Here is a 19,794-nt window from a genome sequence, read left to right as displayed (position 1 = left end):
ACTTTCTGTGGGGTTACAGTGGTGTGTTCAATATGCAGATGATGCACCGATCAGCTCTGAATAGGTCATCACTTTCTGTAGGGTTACAGTGGTGTGTTCAATATGCAGATGATGCACCGATCAGCTCTGAATAGGTCATCACTTTCTGTAGGGTTACAGTGGTGTGTTCAATATGCAGATGATGCACCGATCAGCTCTGAATAGGTCATCACTTTCTGTGGGGTTACAGTGGTGTGTTCAATATGCAGATGATGCACCGATCAGCTCTGAATAGGTCATCACTTTCTGTAGGGTTACAGTGGTGTGTTCAATATGCAGATGATGCACCGATCAGCTCTGAATAGGTCATCACTTTCTGTGGGGTTACAGTGGTGTGTTCAATATGCAGATGATGCACCGATCAGCTCTGAATAGGTCATCACTTTCTGTGGGGTTACAGTGGTGTGTTCAATATGCAGATGATGCACCGATCAGCTCTGAATAGGTCATCACTTTCTGTAGGGTTACAGTGGTGTGTTCAATATGCAGATGATGCACCGATCAGCTCTGAATAGGTCATCACTTTCTGTGGGGTTACAGTGGTGTGTTCAATATGCAGATGATGCACCGATCAGCTCTGAATAGGTCATCACTTTCTGTAGGGTTACAGTGGTGTGTTCAATATGCAGATGATGCACCGATCAGCTCTGAATAGGTCATCACTTTCTGTAGGGTTACAGTGGTGTGTTCAATATGCAGATGATGCACCGATCAGCTCTGAATAGGTCATCACTTTCTGTGGGGTTACAGTGGTGTGTTCAATATGCAGATGATGCACCGATCAGCTCTGAATAGGTCATCACTTTCTGTAGGGTTACAGTGGTGTGTTCAATATGCAGATGATGCACCGATCAGCTCTGAATAGGTCATCACTTTCTGTGGGGTTACAGTGGTGTGTTCAATATGCAGATGATGCACCGATCAGCTCTGAATAGGTCATCACTTTCTGTGGGGTTACAGTGGTGTGTTCAATATGCAGATGATGCACCGATCAGCTCTGAATAGGTCATCACTTTCTGTAGGGTTACAGTGGTGTGTTCAATATGCAGATGATGCACCGATCAGCTCTGAATAGGTCATCACTTTCTGTAGGGTTTCTGTAGGTTTCTGTAGGGTTACACATATTGTGTTCAATATGCAGATGATGCACCGATCAGCTCTGAATAGGTCATCACTTTCTGTAGGGTTACAGTGGTGTGTTCAATATGCAGATGATGCACCGATCAGCTCTGAATAGGTCATCACTTTCTGTGGGGTTACAGTGGTGTGTTCAATATGCAGATGATGCACCGATCAGCTCTGAATAGGTCATCACTTTCTGTAGGGTTACAGTGGTGTGTTCAATATGCAGATGATGCACCGATCAGCTCTGAATAGGTCATCACTTTCTGTAGGGTTACAGTGGTGTGTTCAATATGCAGATGATGCACCGATCAGCTCTGAATAGGTCATCACTTTCTGTAGGGTTACAGTGGTGTGTTCAATATGCAGATGATGCACCGATCAGCTCTGAATAGGTCATCACTTTCTGTAGGGTTACAGTGGTGTGTTCAATATGCAGATGATGCACCGATCAGCTCTGAATAGGTCATCAGATCAAAGCCTGGAGAAGTGTTTATTAACATTTTAGGAACCCTGCTGTATGAACGTCATATCTTCCTATAAAATGCACAGAATCTGTGTATCTGAAACACACCCAGTATCGACACTTGCTCTGTGTTGAAATCCTTAGCCCCTCCTACTTGTAGCTCTCCAATGATTGGATTTAGTATGATTTCCCGGGTGGATTTCATTGTTGCCATATTGCTTACCCACCTATCTAAACATGTTTCACCTAAACAAGTCCCTAGGTACTAGGGGCTCGTTTAGAATTCAGTGGTGAGTTAAAGGGTATTTTCAGATGCACCTTTTTTTTTTCAAGATGGTCAAATTCTTAGTTGCCTAAAGGAGACTTGTGAACCAGATCAACATGATACTGCATAACCATAATCTGTACTAAAATGTGTTTCTATAATGCACCCTTTGTACATAGCAGGCAAAATAACATCAAGTAATCCTCAATCAGTGCACACACCCAAGTCCTTATTCCTTCCAAGCCCCCTACATTCATACAGCTATCAGTCCAAGGCTAGAGTCAACAACACTATGACGAGGTTTCCCAAACATCTCTGGTTCAAACCACCTGAGTTACCTGTTGATCTACAGTACACACTTGTCCTTATGCAAATACCGCCTGGGAGCCAACGCCTGGCAACACCCCACAATGCCTACTGTCTGAACTTAACACCACTGATATGAGTCACACCTGTCTTCTAAGAACACTTAACTGTTCCAGAGGTATGCTTTTGTTTTTTACGTTGTGTTTGCACATTTCCTCAGACAGTTGAGCGAGTGTGAAGAGACCGGTGCTTGTTTCCACATCTTGCCACTTATGAGTGAGGCAAGGAGGATGTTTTTGTGAATGCAACAAACTCCCCTGCCTTGCAACATTCCTTATACAGTATCAGGGTTGACCCCAACCCACAGTATATCTCAGGAACGACTAGAATTCAGACGCCGTTGAGATATGTTGACATACTGTTTTACTGACTTTGGCAGAGCTCTGTCTTTGAAGTTGTCTACATTAAGTAATAAGTACACAGGAGAAACCTTGCAGCGTTCCTATACACACACACAGTTATAACGGCCTACACACTATAGCACCATTTGTCTGCTGCTAACATGCATCCATCCTGATTTTGTCTGTTTACAACAGATCTGATCAAAATCAGTAAACGATGAAGATTTTAATCATCAACACATATCTGAAAATGTAGTCATGATCAGGATGCATCCTAGCACCAGGTATTAACAGGGTACTGTCTCCTAGCACCAGGTATTAACAGGGTATTGTCTCCTAGCACCAGGTATTAACGGTACTGTCTCCTAGCACCAGGTATTAACAGGGTATTGTCTCCTAGCACCAGGTATTAACATGGTATTGTCTCCTAGCACCAGGTATTAACATGGTATTGTCTCCTAGCACCAGGTATTAACATGGTATTGTCTCCTAGCACCAGGTATTAACGGTACTGTCTCCTAGCACCAGGTATTAACAGGGTACTGTCTCCTAGCACCAGGTATTAACATGGTATTGTCTCCTAGCACCAGGTATTAACATGGTATTGTCTCCTAGCACCAGGTATTAACGGTACTGTCTCCTAGCACCAGGTATTAACAGGGTACTGTCTCCTAGCACCAGGTATTAACGGTACTGTCTCCTAGCACCAGGTATTAACAGGGTACTGTCTCCTAGCACCAGGTATTAACATGGTATTGTCTCCTAGCACCAGGTATTAACATGGTATTGTCTCCTAGCACCAGGTATTAACATGGTATTGTCTCCTAGCACCAGGTATTAACATGGTATTGTCTCCTAGCACCAGGTATTAACGGTAACTGTCTCCTAGCACCAGGTATTAACAGGGTACTGTCTCCTAGCACCAGGTCTTAACGGTACTGTCTCCTAGCACCAGGTATTAACAGGGTACTGTCTCCTAGCACCAGGTATTAACGGTACTGTCTCCTAGCACCAGGTATTAACGGTACTGTCTCCTAGCACCAGGTATTAACAGGGTACTGTCTCCTAGCACCAGGTATTAACGGTACTGTCTCCTAGCACCAGGTATTAACGGTACTGTCTCCTAGCACCAGGTATTAACAGGGTATTGTCTCCTAGCACCAGGTATTAACGGTACTGTCTCCTAGCACCAGGTATTAACAGGGTATTGTCTCCTAGCACCAGGTATTAACAGGGCTATTGTCTCCTAGCACCAGGTATTAACAGGGCATTGTCTCCTAGCACCAGGTATTAACAGGGCATTGTCTCCTAGCACCAGGTATTAACAGGGTATTGTCTCCTAGCACCAGGTATTAACAGGGCTATTGTCTCCTAGCACCAGGTATTAACAGGGTATTGTCTCCTAGCACCAGGTATTAACAGGGTATTGTCTCCTAGCACCAGGTATTAACGGTACTGTCTCCTAGCACCAGGTATTAACGGTACTGTCTCCTAGCACCAGGTATTAACAGGGTATTGTCTCCTAGCACCAGGTATTAACAGGGCTATTGTCTCCTAGCACCAGGTATTAACAGGGTATTGTCTCCTAGCACCAGGTATTAACAGGGTATTGTCTCCTAGCACCAGGTATTAACATGGTATTGTCTCCTAGCACCAGGTATTAACAGGGTACTGTCTCCTAGTGTAACCGATGTGAAATGGCTAGCTAGTTAGCGGGGTGCGCACTAATAGCGTTTCAATCAGTGACGTCACTTGCTCTGAGGCCTTGAAATACTGTCTCCTAGCACCAGGTATTAACAGGGCTATTGTCTCCTAGCACCAGGTATTAACAGGGTATTGTCTCCTAGCACCAGGTATTAACAGGGTACTGTCTCCTAGCACCAGGTATTAACAGGGTACTGTCTCCTAGCACCAGGTATTAACAGGGTACTGTCTCCTAGCACCAGGTATTAACAGGGCTATTGTCTCCTAGCACCAGGTATTAACAGGGTATTGTCTCCTAGCACCGGGTATTAACAGGGTACTGTCTCCTAGCACCAGGTATTAACGGGGCTATTGTCTCCTAGCACCAGGTATTAACAGGGTACTGTCTCCTAGTACAGCCATCCATCCGGACAATGCCATATTGAATCAACACACCAGGCTTGTGTCAGCAAGTCGCTAGACTCATCTTCTTCACTGGCCTTCATCATTCACATTATTTTTCCACTACTGCTGTCTCCTAGCACAAGCATTACGCTACACCTGCAATAACATCTGCTGAACAAATGTGACCAATAAAATGTGATTTGATTAGATTAACAGGGTACTTGGTCTTTTGAAGCATGACATAAATAGGTCAGACCCTGGATGAGGTGTGTTGATGTGGAAACCAATGGTATTATAGTTTTTTAAATGTTTTTATTTCTATTAGTTTTTAAAATTTCAATTTAGTTTGTTAGTTTTCAAATTCACTTTACTCATTTTTATTTTGTTTAAGTTTGATTTTAAAAAATCAATACATTTTTTATATTATTTAGTTTTAGTGTTGGGGACAGAAAGTAGAACTGGGATGCTAGGAGCCATTTATGTGTTTTTGAGATGTCACCTCTTGCCACTGTGGGGAAGTAATGCATAAGGAGATGGGTCATGTTATAGGTTAGGTTTAAAGGTAGACTGTGAGATGATGTAGATGCACAAATTAAACAGTAGTAGTAGTAGTGGGTCAATTTCCTCAACAACCAGGAGCATTGAAGCGTGATGCTCAACTTCTCATCTGTTTTGGTCCTGTAGCTACCACGTAGCAGCGTGAAGAGCACTTGTGCAAATGATCCAATACTCTTTGTGACAGTGTGAGAGAAAAGCCTTGCATCATACTCATCTCAGTGGGTGAGTTTGAGCGGATCACTTTTGTCAAGTTGGTCACCACCTTTCAAAGTGTGGTGCATTCTGGGGATTAAAATAGTCAGACAGGTGCCTACAGTTGAAGTCTGAAGTTTACATATACCTTAGCTAAATACATTTAAACTCAGTTTTTCACAATTCCTGACATTTAATCCTAGTAAAGGATTAGGTCAGTTAGGATCACCACTTTATTTTAAGAATGTGAAATGTCAGGATAATAGCAGAGAGTGATTTATTTCAGCCTTTATTGCTTTCATCACATTCCACTTGGGTCAGAAGTTTACATACACTCAATTAGTATTTGGTAGAATTGCCTTTAAAAAGTTTAACTTGGGTCAAACGTTTCGGGTAGCCTTCCACAAGCTTCCCACAATAAGTTAGGTGAATGTTGTCCCATTCCTCCTGACAGAGCTAGTGTAACTGAGTCAGGTTTGTATGCCTCCTTGCTCGGATTGAGGTCAGGGCTTTGTGATGGCCACTCCAATATCTTGACTTTGTTGTCCTTAAGCCATTTTGCCACAACTTTGGAAGTATGCTTGTGGTCATTGTCCATTTGGAAGACCCATTTTGCGACCAAGCTTTAACGTCCTGACTGATGTCTTGAGATGTTGCTTCAATATATCCACATAATTTTCCTGCCACATGATGCCATCTATTTTGTGAAGTGCACCAGTTCCTCCTGCAGCAAAGCACCCCCACAACATGATGCTGCCACCCCCGTGCTTCACAGTTGGAATGGTGTTCTTCGGCTTGCAAGCTTCCCCCTTTTTCCTCCAAACATAACGATGGTCATTATGGCCAAACAGTTCTATTTTTGTTTCATCAGACCAGAGGACATTTCTCCAAAAAGTACGATCTTTGTCCCCATGTGCAGTTGCAAACCGTAGTCTGGCTTTTTTATACGGTTTTGGAGCAGTGGGTTCTTCCTTGCTGAGTGGCCTTTCAGGTTATGTCGATATAGGACTTGTTTTAATGTGGATATAGATACTTTTGTACCTGTTTCCTCCAGCATCTTCACAAGGTCATTTGATGTTGTTTTGGGATTGATTTGCACTTTTCGCACCAATGTACGTTCATCTCTTGTAGACAGAACACGTCTCCTTCCTGAGCGGTATGACGGCTGCGTGGTCCCATGGTGTTTATACTTGCTTACAATTGTTTGTACAGATGAACGTGGCACTTTCAGGCGTTTGGAAATTGCTCCCAAGCATGAACCAGACTTGTGGAGGTCTACATTTTATTTCCTGAGGTCTTGGCTGATTTCTTTTGATTTTCCCATGATGTCAAGCAAAGAGGCAGTGAGTTTGAAGGTAGGCCTTGAAATTCATCCACAGGTACACCTCCACTTGACTCAGATGATGGCAATTAGCCTATCAGAAGCTTTTAAAGCCATGACATCATTTTCTAGAATTTTCCAAGCTGTTTAAAGGCACAGTCAACAAAGTGTATGTAAACTTCTGACCCACTGGAAATGTGATACAGTGAAATAATCTGTCTGTAAACAATTGTTGGAAATATTACTTGTGTCATGCACAAAGGAGATGTCCTAACCAGCTTGCCAAAACTATAGTTTGTTAACAAGAAATTTGTGGAATGGTTGAAAAACGAGTTTTAATGACTCCAACCTAAGTGTATGTAAAATTCCGACTTCATCTGTATGTATCACATAGGGATGTGTTAAAAATACTCCTATGCCTGAAGTGTCCCCACTTACACCAGCCAATAACTAGCTTTTCACATGGCGACAACTGGTAAGACATTTCCGGAGGGCGGTCACTTGTGCTTGCAAGGCAGAGGTCCTGGGTTTTAGCCATGGCGTGAGCCGACTCAGTAGGAAGTGTTACTCTCTAAGCAAGCAGCATTACGTCCTTTACACCTACATCTTGACTGCAATCATTAGGGTGTTTTTGTTTACAGTGGATATATGCATGTTTAAAGTGGATATATACAAATAAATGTGATATTTGAGGCTCTCTCTCACTGATTGATGTACAATGTGTACACAGATAATATAAATATATTATGATTTCAGTTTGTGAGAAGGTGATATGGGGGTTAGATACATGAACAGTATATTATCAAGAAAACCTTTTTATAAACAATGGCAACACTGTCATGTTGATCTGAGCCTTGCTGTTGGAAAACCACTTTGGTGTCTGACTTTTGGCTGTCGCATATGCACCTCCCCCGACTTCACTCTTTGACTTTCGCCTACAGTTGGTTGCTTGAGCCTTAGCACTCAAACACGCCCATTATCTGCGGTACTGATCTTGTTGAGTCTTCCTTTAAAATGATGAAGTCAATCTCCCACCAGATTCATAAGCTTGAAAACCCAATTAAACTAAAACTGAATATAATTTATAGTTTTTTTTGCTTTTGTTTTGTTCGTTTTGGAGTCAAAGATAATAGTATCGAGTTGGGATCTCCTCACGGACAACTTAAGTATTTGAGGAACTTTTCAACTACTTAGCTTGTTAGCTAACCCTAACCCTTTTTGCTATTGTAATTCATAACATATTATACAAATTGTGTGATGGACATTCACATGGTAATACATACCATGCGAAATGTAACAAATTAAGTATCTCGTACAGAATAATACGAAATGCTCTGAGACCAGGTTGTGATATGTCAGCTGGAAGGGATACTTTGGTATTTGGCAATGATGCCCGAGATCTACTTCCCCAGAGTCAGATGAACTCGTGAATACCATTTTTATGTCTCTGTGTCCAGTATGAAGGTAGAGGTAGTTGTGCTAATGCTGGATGTCTATGATACCCATAGACTTCCAGCCATTGCTCTAACGCTAGTTAGCATTGGCTCGCAAAACTACTTCTGACTTCCTTCATACTGGATAGAGACATAAAATGGTATTCATGAGTTCATCTGACTCTGGGGAAGTAGAGAAAGTGCCTCATTGGCAAAATCCCAAAATATCCCTTGAAAGGATTTTTATTTTTTTATTTAACTAGGCAAGTCAGTTTAGAACAAAAACTTATTTACAATGGCAGCCTACTCCGGTCAAACCCAGACGACGCTGGGCCAATTGTGCGCCGCCCTATGGGACTCCAATCATGGCCGGATGTGATACAGCCTGGATTCGAACCAGGTACTATAGTGACACCTCTTGCACTGAGATGCAGTGACTTGTGACGACCAGATCTTGTCATAAGGTGCATAATGTCAAGGGACAGTACCGCAGAGGAATCGCAAATACAAATTTGATCTTACACACGTTTTATTATTTAATTATGCTTGGCAAATTACATTTCTTGGGATATTTCTAGCCTTATTTTCATACTGAATTAACCCACTGAGCACAGACATCAATTCCACATTGGTTCAACCAGTGTGTGCCCAATGGGGATTGCTTTTGTCTATTTTTAATCTTGGTGATAGTCAGTTTGTCACTTTTTCTTTATCTTAAAAAAATAAAGCTGTACCACGTTGTTAAAATGTAACCATGTAGTCCATGATATGTTGTAAAAGTCAATCATCATTGCACAAAAGCCCTGACTAGGAACACTGTAGAAAAGGAGACTGAACACATAAGTAAGAAGAAGGGAACAAAGTATGACACCTTGCTAAGAAATGTGTTCTTTTCATAAAATGTTCAGTTACATTGTTTCTGGATAAATGATTGCTTATTGGTTCTTCTCTCATCTGACAGGAATGCAGTAGTACAACCAACTGTTCTGCCACCAGAAAGCTTTTCAGAATGATCTATCACAAATACAAAGATGGCTGTTCATTAATCAACCGCCACACCTGCCTCCTTCACACTGCACCACCTGTTGTATCGCAGGTTTACAATCATCACTGGCTTTTCTTCTCGCCACCCAGAAACAAATCAGCTACTTGATCATCTGTTTAATGTTAAGGCTGTCAGAAGAGATTATTGGACTTAGAATCTGTCGCAACATTACCCTTCAATACTTTACTTGGCAGACAATTACATTTTTATACAACAAGTAATTATGTTGTTGTTAACTGGTATACTTCAATAGCACAGTAATGCCACCAAGATGTCATGTTTTACACATATAGACAACATATTGAAAAAGTAGCTAACAAACATCATTGAACATTCTCCATGGCCCATCAAATGATAAATGTCACTTTGATCAATTCAGGACCTAGGAACAGAAATAGTGACTTTAGTGCTTACAGTGACTACTACTCAAATGCTGAGGTATTCTGGTATTGGTTCATCAGTGGCTATGAAGATTGTAGGATCAAGTTTTCCCTTTTGAAAGCATCCAGAAATACTCCCCAATACGAAGTACATTGATTTGGTGTGACAGTAAGAACTCCTCTTTGTGTTTTTCTGTAGGGGCTGCATAAGAACTGTCAGCCCTGATTGAAAAAATAGAATAAATAAATAATCCTCAAAAATGAGAGTTGGTCCGGGAGCAAAGTCAAAGGTCAGATATATTATCCTCATGATGCCCCTACGTCAGTGTTTCCCAAACGGTGGGTCGTGGCCAATTCAGAGTCGTTTTTGATCGCAGCCAGACTGGGTCCTGGTTACAAACAATTGTTCCCTTTACTTGGTTGGTCCAATTCCACAAGCTTTAGATCTGTCACAACAAAGAAAAGTTAGCAAACTACTGGGTCGTGTCATTAAGGCACACCGTAACAAAATGTTTTAAAATGACAATCAAGTCCAGCTAATCTCTCTCTGTTTCGGACTGGTTTCTTCCATTTCATGCCTAATGAACTAGACCCCAGTGTCTCTTACAGTAGCCAGCCCAGCATCTTCTCTCCTCAGGCTAAAAGGATAGGCTTCTCCTCATCTCTTTTCACCAGCAGCGTGGACAACATGGAGGAGGAGAAAAAACAGAACTCCACAGCAAAGCTGAGCTCAAACAGCTCCAGGTTGACACTCATTATCCACTCAAACACGGCAGCTGAGTGCTTGTACAGGTATTCCTCCTGTACAAACAAGATGGTGTCTAGAGGGGTCAGAGGTCAAGGAGGGGGGAACAGTAGTTGTTGGGTGACAGGTTGTGGCATACCCTCATCGAGTTTATGCTTATAGGAACCTACACATATGTTCCAAGGAAATAAAATCTCTACAAGGCAAAAGACGTGGAAGTAATTAAAACATTACACATCAGTAAACAGATAAACACACAGGCATCCTCATTGTCAAGGTTCTTGCCAGTATCTTGTTGTTATCCCCTACTACTTAGAACTGGGCCTTTCAGGGCCTGTGACTGTTTGCAAAGTTGAAGTTGTATGGAAGTGGACACTCCTATTCTTGCGTTGTGTTGTCCATATTATTTTCCTGAGTGTATGCACACCCAGCAATTTGACAGGTTCAGGAGTTATAAGCAGTTATGTGGTGAAGGGTAAACACAAACCTTTTTTTACCTACTTTTTCCAGAAAAATGTATCCAAAGTATAGAGAGAGTTACTTTACTTCAGTGTTTAACAACCTTTTTGCTTTTACCACAACATTGCTGGTTATAAGAGTCTGGGTTCAGGACTTTGGTTGTAGTATAAGTGCAGGTGAAAGGATACAGCCAATGGTGACAATGATCTGGACCACAGTAGAGGTGACCCGTGCAGGGTAGAGGAACCACTCCATCTGGGTCAGAACACACTTCCTTGTGAGCACCGTGAGGAGCAGACTATAGAAACAGATACACAGGAAGCTCACCGCAGCCCCCAGGTAATGGGCCAGCTTCAGGTACTCGGGCTGGAGGAGAGAGGACAGACAGGTGACACATAAATCAGGTAATCAGTTACCCTGGCTGGAGGAGAGGCTTGAGACAAGTTAACGTTTAGCTAGTCTAATTAACTTGTTCCAGTCGAGCTGCAAAACACAAAGCCAAAGCACTTGTCACACACACAATACTCAAATTCTACAATGATTGATATGTTTGGGTGACAGAACATTCTAGGAACTTCTGCTAAAGGGGAAGAGTACAGTTCACTGGAATTATGTGCCCGAGTCGGACATGTTTGAATGACGGCAAACTTTCTGGGAACGTCTGTTAAAGGAAAAGAGTACAGTTCACTGTAAATCTGAGCCAGAGAAAATACCTTCCAGCTAGCACATAACGTTCTGAGAACCATATGTTTCTTAGAGCTTGGTGAGAGTGTGGTTGTCCTATGATTATTTTGCATACAACCTTCCCACAACTTTCTGAGAATGGTGCAGGATGGTTGCTTGGCTTTGGAACATTCAACACATTGAAGGAACTTGACAAAAAAATATACATTATAATATACATTATACAAAAACAGATGTGTTTGCATGATTAATTCCAGGGGAAATTCATTTCCATGTGTCCTCTCTGTGCTTGGAGTTCAACCAAGTTAACCCCCAAATAAGCTGGCAGTGTTATTAAAAGTCTTATTACAACATTCACTGAATGTTTTAAGGAAGTTATTTAAAAAAAAAATCCAAATCACCAATAATTTCAGTTCTCAGAGCATTAACAAAACCTAGGAAAACTTTCAAGGAACCAGAGTAAAACGTTCTCAGAACCTCCCTGCAACCTAAAAATAAATGTTCTCAGAATACTTTTAAAAAACGTTAAATTTTACAGGTCAAGAAACGTATAGAAACATACATATAGCTTCATTCACACAACCAATGTGAAACCAAAAACATACGTTCCCACCAATTCCAAGGAACCAAATGTGCGAGCTGGGCTGTTACCAGTACCTTTGCTAAAGAAGAGACAAAAGACTGTGCATGATCTTCTGAAGAATACATCTGACAAACTTGAAATAATTCAAACGTGAATTATCTGTCTACGTCTATGAAATAATGTCAAAAAGGTACACATTGACATGTCTATTTTCTGTTGTACTTTCCACTGATGTTCGGCCATCCGTAGGTATGTCTGCACACACTAACAAACCAACCAATTGTGTCATGGGTGTTTGTTTGCTTTTACTGCCACTCCTCTCTTTGTTCACAATTCAAGATTTAATTGAACCGCAACTCAGGAGATATTTTTAATGTGCTTTGTCAGTGTCAATAGAGTGTCAGTTCGAAGTACACTTTAAACTTGATAGACCTTTGTGTCTTTCTCTAACCTAGATATTAACTCCTGGATTTAAAATATTTTTTAATACATGTGAAGTTCGGTCTAACCTTGCGTGCCAGACTACTACGTTTGTCCTTACACTTCACCCACTCTCGCCCTGTCGACAATGACAACAAACATCCTGAGGGGCCTCTGTGTCAGAGACTTTACTTGCTCGATGTCGCTGTCTACAAGCAGAATTCATTTTTGCAGTATCGTGTACTATACACCCTTGTTTTTTCTTTAAACACATACTTATAGTGAATTGCATGACACCCTGAGTAAGGATGAAACTACACTATATGTGCAGAAAGTACTTACGTTGCAGTTCCCAGCCACAAAGGCCCCGACAGCCGCCACTCCACCAAACACCAGAGCGATTCTACTGAGCATGGAGTGGACACTGTTCCTCTCCAAGATGTGAGCATGGTGGAAGATACAGAACACCATGACTAAAAAAATGGTTATTATAATGCACCTATAACATAGGGTCATTGGTTATTATAATGCATCTATAACATAGTGTCATTGGTTATTATAATGCATCTATAACATAGGGTCATTGGTTATTATAATGCATCTATAACATAGGGTCATTGGTTATTATAATGCATCTATAACATAGTGTCATTGGTTATTATAATGCATCTATAACATAGGGTCATTGGTTATTATAATGCATCTATAACATAGTGTCATTGGTTATTATAATGCATCTATAACATAGGGTCATTGGTTATTATAATGCATCTATAACATAGTGTCATTGGTTATTATAATGCATCTATAACATAGGGTCATTGGTTATTATAATGCATCTATAACATAGGGTCATTGGTTATTATAATGCATCTATAACATAGTGTCATTGGTTATTATAATGCATCTATAACATAGGGTAATTGATCAAATGTTCATAAGATGATTATTACATGTATATACATTAGGTGCAATAACACATCTGATCTAAAACAATGTGACTGTATGATTGTTAATGTTGTGTCATTTAATTACAATCAACTTGTTAAAACTTTGGTTTTGGTAGATGTTTCCTCAGCAGGACAAACACGTTCGATAAGAAATCTGACATACCAAACCGTTTTAAGGGTGACCTTGAAGTAAATAACATTAAGTACATTATGAGCACATACTCTAATACTATAATCTTTGTATCAGTATAGACATCTGCAGAGTGCATTGAGATCCAGTATGACCTGTGGATGTATACTGTAGGGTGAGCAAACTGTACAACTACAAACTTACACAGAATTGAACCAGCATTAAAGGTGGCTGTGAACAATGAGCTTTCTGGTAAGCTTGTTCCACTCGAGCTGCAGAACACAAGGCCAAAGCATGTGTAAGACACCATTATTTCACATCATACTGAAATTACCCAGTGACAATAATCTTAAGATGACAGAGAACATTCTAGGAATGTCTCTTAAAAGCTGACTACGTGTTCTAACGTGAATTGAACAGAGTTGAATTGAACAAATTATAATTCAATTTAAAATTCCATGTGAACTCGGTAAATTCACAAACTTCAAAATGGAGGTCCAATTTTAATTTCATTTTCTGAACTGAATGAGATGAAAGTGTTAGTTGACCCTAACCTTGATATAGTAGTCTATGGTTACCTTATGGTTGGGACTTGACAACAAGCTATTGATGTATTGTCTCTGCAGTGGTTCCCAGGGGCCCTGAAAACAGAAAAGAATCATGTTTACAGACCTTCTCTTTATCTATGGTGGTCTTCAACCCTGGTCCTGGAGGGGACAGGGTGTGGCATGCAGGCTTTTGTTACAGCCCAATAGCAGCAACACACCTGATTCAACTAATTAAGTTGATGATTAGTTTTAATCAGGTGTGTTGGTGCTAGGCTAAAACAAATAGACTGCATACCCTGTGGATCTCCAGGACCAGGGTTGAACAACGCTGCTTTAGAAATACGGATGTATAGGATCTTAATTTGAGCCAGTTTGCTACAGCAGGAAAATAATCCTGCAGCAACAGTAAATGTGAAATATTATGTGGATTATAATTAATGGGCATTTATGTAGGCATTGATATATTTTACGTAAGAGAAAATCAAGTCGGAAATGTAAAATTGGAAATGACAAACTTCGAAGCCTATTTATACCTCAAATACACTACATGTTAATCATTCCCTGCACTGCAGGAAAGTTCTGCTGCAACAAGGTGATCAAATTAAGATCCTACATCTGTATGCTTGTGTTACATTAAAACAATGTATTTCATTGATATGGAATTGGCTGAAAGAACCAATCACAATGGTCTGTCGGAAATCTCACAAAAAGAACACAACGCACCAGTTGTTGAGGGAACACACATGGTCATAGCTGTACGCCAGGCCATACCTGAAACAACAATTTGATATGATTAAAGTGCCTAATTCTCTTAGCATGTATGGTTTTTCAATGTATAATATGATATAATATACGCTCCCATTAATGAACACTGAATACCCTGAGGATCAATAAGTAACCAGGAACTGATGTAGGTGACTAAAAAAAGTACACAGATGTACGTGGTTAGAATATTATTAGCAGCCCTGTTACAAAGCTACTCATATCCATATATGTGAATGCCTTTACAGGCAGTCAACCAGTGTCAATAAGAAAGTACCAGGCTGTACTGTGCCCTCTGAGAACAAACAAAAGGTTGAATCAAATGTCTCTATATGAACGAATAGAACCTTTTCCTATATGCTGCACATCTAGTAACAATATACAGAACTGTGCAGTGACATTTAAGCAATAAGGCCTGAGGAGGTGTGGTATATGACCAATATACCACGGCTAAGGGCTGCTCTTAAGCACAACCCAACACGGAGTGCCTAGAACAGCCCTTAGCCGTGGTATATTGGCCATATACCACGAACCCCCGAGGTGCCTTATTGCTATAATAAATTGGTTACCAACATAATTAGAGCAGTAAAAATAAATGCTTTGTCATACATGTGGTATATGGTATGATATACCATGGGTGTCAGCTAATCAGCATTCAAGCCTCGAATGAACCACCCAGTTTATAATGAAGGTTAAATCATGTCTCACAATGTAGGAAGTGAAACAATTGGTTTATGTTTTGCACGTTGTGAGGTGGGCTCTAAGGTGGTGGCTCTGACTCTACAGGTATCCTAAATGTTCTTTCTGGAAAGTTCTGTTTGTCACATGCAGGTGGTCTAAGGGTATTTTCACGACACTTTCAACAAATCTTAATGAGGTTATGACATTTATATTGGAATCACTAGAACAACAATCACTTCCTGGTTTTAATAATCACGCATCTGTGACACCCTAATCTGTTTCACCTGTCCTTGTGATTGTCTCCACCCCCTCCAGGTTTCGCTTATTTTCCCCAGTGTATTTATCCCTGTGTTTCCTGTTGCTCTGTGCCAGTTCGTCTTGTATGTTTGTCAAGTCAACCAGTGTGTTTTCCCGTTCTCCTTTTGCTAGTCTTCCTGGTTTTGGACTACTTTCCCACCTGACTGATCTTCGGTACCTTTTGAACTCTGAACTAGTTTTGACCTTTTGTTTGTCCACGACCATTCTCTTGCCTTACAATATTTAATAATCCAATAGGATTGTCTGCATCTGGGTCTCGCCTTGTGTCATGATAGTATCTGTGTGCTTAGAAGGTGGCAGTATCACCAAGAAGGTGATTTTATAAGATTTTTTTTTTTTTTTAAACAGTTTTCCCACACTAACTAGGTTTTCATCCAACCTTCAAGTTTTAATGTCACATGCACAAGTGCAGTGAAATGCCTTTCTTGCGAAATCAAAACCCAACAATGCAATAATCAATAACAATGTCATACAAAAAAACCCACGAGAAATAAGCAGAAATATGAAGAACACCGAGTAAGCACGCTAGCATATGATACAGGGTCAGTTCCAATACCATATTTACAATGCGCAGTGATACTGGACTGATGGAGGTAGATATGTATAGGGGTAAGGTGACTAGGCAACATGATATAAAATAGAGTAGCAGCAGCTTGTATGTGAGTGTGTGTGTGTGTAGAGTCAGTGTAAATATATGCGAAGAAAGTACATGTTGGAATAAAACATGACAGGCCTGATGGAAACAGAACACAAATATTGTTATAGTAACCATCATATCGAAGTAAATCACAGACTCCTCAGGAAAGCACGCAGATTAAAGAAATGAACTAACTTCACAGGGTGGTGAAAGTGCAAAGTAATGAGCTTGATGATCCTTTCCAATAAATAGCGAGGGGTATCATTTTGGTGACATGATCATCGAGGCTTGGCTGCCGTTTGACAAATAAAAATAATCTTGCTCTTCAATCCATAATAATCTCATAATGTAGGCTATACGTTTGCTGTTGGTTAGAGAACAGGTGCCAATACCGGAGTAGGCACACTCGCTATATGACGCAACACTTTTTGTGAGAATACCATCAGTAGAGTGTAAAATGCGATGGAAACACATTTAACTCATATTTTTTATTCGGTAGGCCCTACATGGGAATTGACTCGCAAAAGTTGTTTTTATGTGCACCACATCACACAGATTTTTATCTGCAACAAGTCAATTTGATGGAAACATACAGTTGAAGTCAGAAGTTTACATACACATAGGTTGGAGTCATTAAAACCCGTTTCTCAACCACTCACAATTTTCTTGTTAAAAAACTATCGTTTTGGCAAGTCGGGTAGGACATCTACTTTGTGCATGACACAAGTCATTTTTTCACCAATTGTTTACAGACAGATTATTTCACTGTATCACAATTCCAGTGGGTCAGACGTTTACATACACTTTGTTGACTGTGCCTTTAAACAGCTTGGAAAATTCCAGAAAATGATGTCATGGCTTTAGAAGCTTCTGATAGGCTAATTGACATTATTTGAGTCAATTGGAGGTGTAATCTGTGGATGTATTTCAAGGCCAACCTGCAAACTCAGTGCCTCTTTGCTTGATATCATTGGAAAATCAAAAGAAATCATCCAAGACCTCAGGAAAAAAACTGTAGACCTCCAGAAGTCTGGTTCATCTTTGGGAGCAATTTCCAAATGCCTGAAGGTACCAAGTTCATCTGTACAAACAATAGTATGCAAGTATAAACACCATGGGACCACGCAGCCATCATACCGCTCAGGAAGGAGACGTGTTCTGTCTACAAGAGATGAACGTACATTGGTGCGAAAAGTGCAAATCAATCCCAAAACAACAGCAAATTACCTTGTGAAGATGCTGGAGGAAACAGGTACAAAAGTATCTGTATCCACATTAAAACAAGTCCTATATCGACATAACCTGAAAGGCCGCTCAGCAAGGAAGAAGCCACTGCTCCAAAACCGCCATAAAAAAAGCCAGACTACGGTTTGCAACTGCCGATGTGGACAAAAATGGTACTTTTTGGAGAAATGTCCTCTGGTCTGATGGAACAAAAATAGAACTGTTTGGCCATAATGACCATGGTTATGTTTGGAGGAAAAAGGGGGAGGCTTGCAAGCCGAAGAACACCATCCCAACCGTGAAGCACAGGGGTGGCAGCATCATGTTGTGGGGGTGCTTTGCTGCAGGTGGTGCTGGGGCACTTCACAAAATAGATGGCATCACGAGGGCGGATAATTATGTGGATATATTGAAGCAACATCTTAAGACATCAGTCAGGAAGTTAAAGCTTGGTCGCAAACGGCTCTTCCAAATGGACAATGACCCCAAGCATACTTCCAAAGTTGTGGCAAAATGTCTTAAGGACAACAAAGTTAAGGTATTGGAGTGGCCATCAAAGCCCTGACCTCATTCCTATAAAAAATGTGTGGGAAGAACTGAAAAAGTGTGTGCGAGCAAGGAGCCCTACAAACCTGACTCAGTTACACCAGCTCTGTCAGGAGGAATGGGACAAAATTCACCAAAATTGTGGGAAGCTTGTGGAAGGCTACCTGAAACGTTTGACCCAAATTAAACAATTTAAAGGCAATGCTACCAAATACTAATTGAGTGTATGTAAACTTCTGAACCACTGGGAATGTGATGAATGAAATAAAAGCTTAAATCAATCATTCTTTACTATTATTCTGACATTTCACATCCTTAAAATAAAGTGGTGATCCTAACTGACCTAAGACAGGGAATATTTACTAGGATAAAATGTCATGAATTGTGAAAAACTGAGTTTAAATGTATTTGGCTAAGGTGTATATAAACTTCCGACTTCAACTGTATCTAGTGGCAAAATGCGCAATTGTTTATATGCAAATTTTTGAATATTCGCATGAAAATCTGTCACCAATTGGATGTCAACCTAGCTATAGTAATCATGAGACCATGTGAATTATGAGATTAATGGAAAAACAAAATACTGGCATATACAATGCACTTTACTTTTTTTTTTGCACAGTATTTACATGCGACAAATCTAAGTGAAGTAGCTCAAGTACATGTTATTTAAGGTCTTATAAAAGATTAGAAAGAAAATATAGATATATTCTTGTTTAACTTACGTCACCCAGGTTCCAATGAGAGACACTAAGGAGAGGGAGATGGGGAGTAGACTCCAGAGGACCATGTCTTGGTAGTTCGGTGAGAGAGACCAGCAGCAGTAGAAGTACAGTGGGGACGCTCCGGGTCCAGACACTGTCGGTCTCAGTCTGGCACTGTGAGATTCCTCCTTCAGCAGAGTCAGTCATCCACACAAATGGCACCACCTTGTCCTGTCAGAGGGCAGATGTGAGGAAACACAGGGAGGGCCCGCTTGACGCCATCCTACTGTTTGTTTTAAGTTACATAGCACACCCTGCACAGGCTGCATAGCTGTTAAACTCATGTTCCCCCAGTGGCCGTTCAGAGCTCTCCTGTACATTGCTTAGATTAAACTTAAATTTAAACTTGAACTTTCAGAACCCATTGTCCTTTATGGTTGTGAGGTCTGGGGTCTGCTTACCAACCAAGAAGTCACAAAATGGGACAAACACCAAATTGAGACTCTGCATGCAGAATTCTGCAATAATATCCCTGTGTACAACGTAAAACACCAAATAATGCATGCAGAGCAGAATTAGGCCGATAACCGCTAATGATCAAAATCCAGAAAAGAGCTGTTAAATTCTACAACCACCTAAAAGGAAATGATTCCCAAACCTTCCATATCAAAGAGAGATGAACCTGGAGAAGCGGACCTGGTGCTCCGTTCACGAACACAAACAGATCCCACAGTGCCCCAATCAAATCATGAGATATATATATATATATATATATATATATATATAT

General features: G+C 40.6%; 1 protein-coding gene across 3 annotated transcripts; it reads right to left on the bottom strand.

Moving 5' to 3' along the window:
• Nucleotides 1-8,714: 8,714 nt before the first annotated feature.
• On the bottom strand, nt 8,715-19,241 carry LOC112253190 (transmembrane protein 150A). 3 transcript variants are annotated; one of them, XM_024425204.2, is made up of 8 exons: nt 19,029-19,241; nt 14,859-14,906; nt 14,166-14,228; nt 13,792-13,859; nt 12,850-12,980; nt 11,009-11,186; nt 10,224-10,437; nt 8,715-10,062 (listed from the first exon to the last, which is right to left on the bottom strand). In XM_024425204.2, exons 1-7 carry the CDS (start codon nt 19,091-19,093, stop codon nt 10,250-10,252), a joined length of 741 nt encoding a protein of 246 aa, XP_024280972.1. In that variant the 5' UTR covers nt 19,094-19,241; the 3' UTR covers nt 8,715-10,062; nt 10,224-10,249. The 3 variants fall into 3 exon arrangements, with proteins under 3 accessions (XP_024280972.1, XP_024280971.1, XP_024280973.1); XM_024425203.2 differs by having other exon boundaries at nt 8,715-10,437; XM_024425205.2 differs by lacking the exon at nt 14,859-14,906 and having other exon boundaries at nt 8,715-10,437.
• Nucleotides 19,242-19,794: the final 553 nt, after the last annotated feature.

The sequence above is a fragment of the Oncorhynchus tshawytscha genome, linkage group LG16 (assembly GCF_018296145.1).
Source record: "Oncorhynchus tshawytscha isolate Ot180627B linkage group LG16, Otsh_v2.0, whole genome shotgun sequence".
Classification (NCBI taxonomy): Eukaryota; Metazoa; Chordata; class Actinopteri; order Salmoniformes; family Salmonidae; genus Oncorhynchus; species Oncorhynchus tshawytscha.
This window is presented reverse-complemented; position numbering and strand designations above follow the sequence as displayed.

Bases quoted from the DNA above. Each gene is read 5' to 3' on its own strand.
- LOC112253190 (XM_024425203.2), bottom strand. From the start codon at position 19,093: ATGGTCCTCTGGAGTCTACTCCCCATCTCCCTCTCCTTAGTGTCTCTC. The intron at 13,860-14,165 runs GTAACCATAGAC...TGTGTTCTGCAG, and splicing joins TGTCAAGTCCCAACCATAAG to CTCGAGTGGAACAAGCTTAC. The intron at 11,187-12,849 runs GTAAGTACTTTC...TCTCTCCTCCAG, and splicing joins TTGTGGCTGGGAACTGCAAC to CCCGAGTACCTGAAGCTGGC.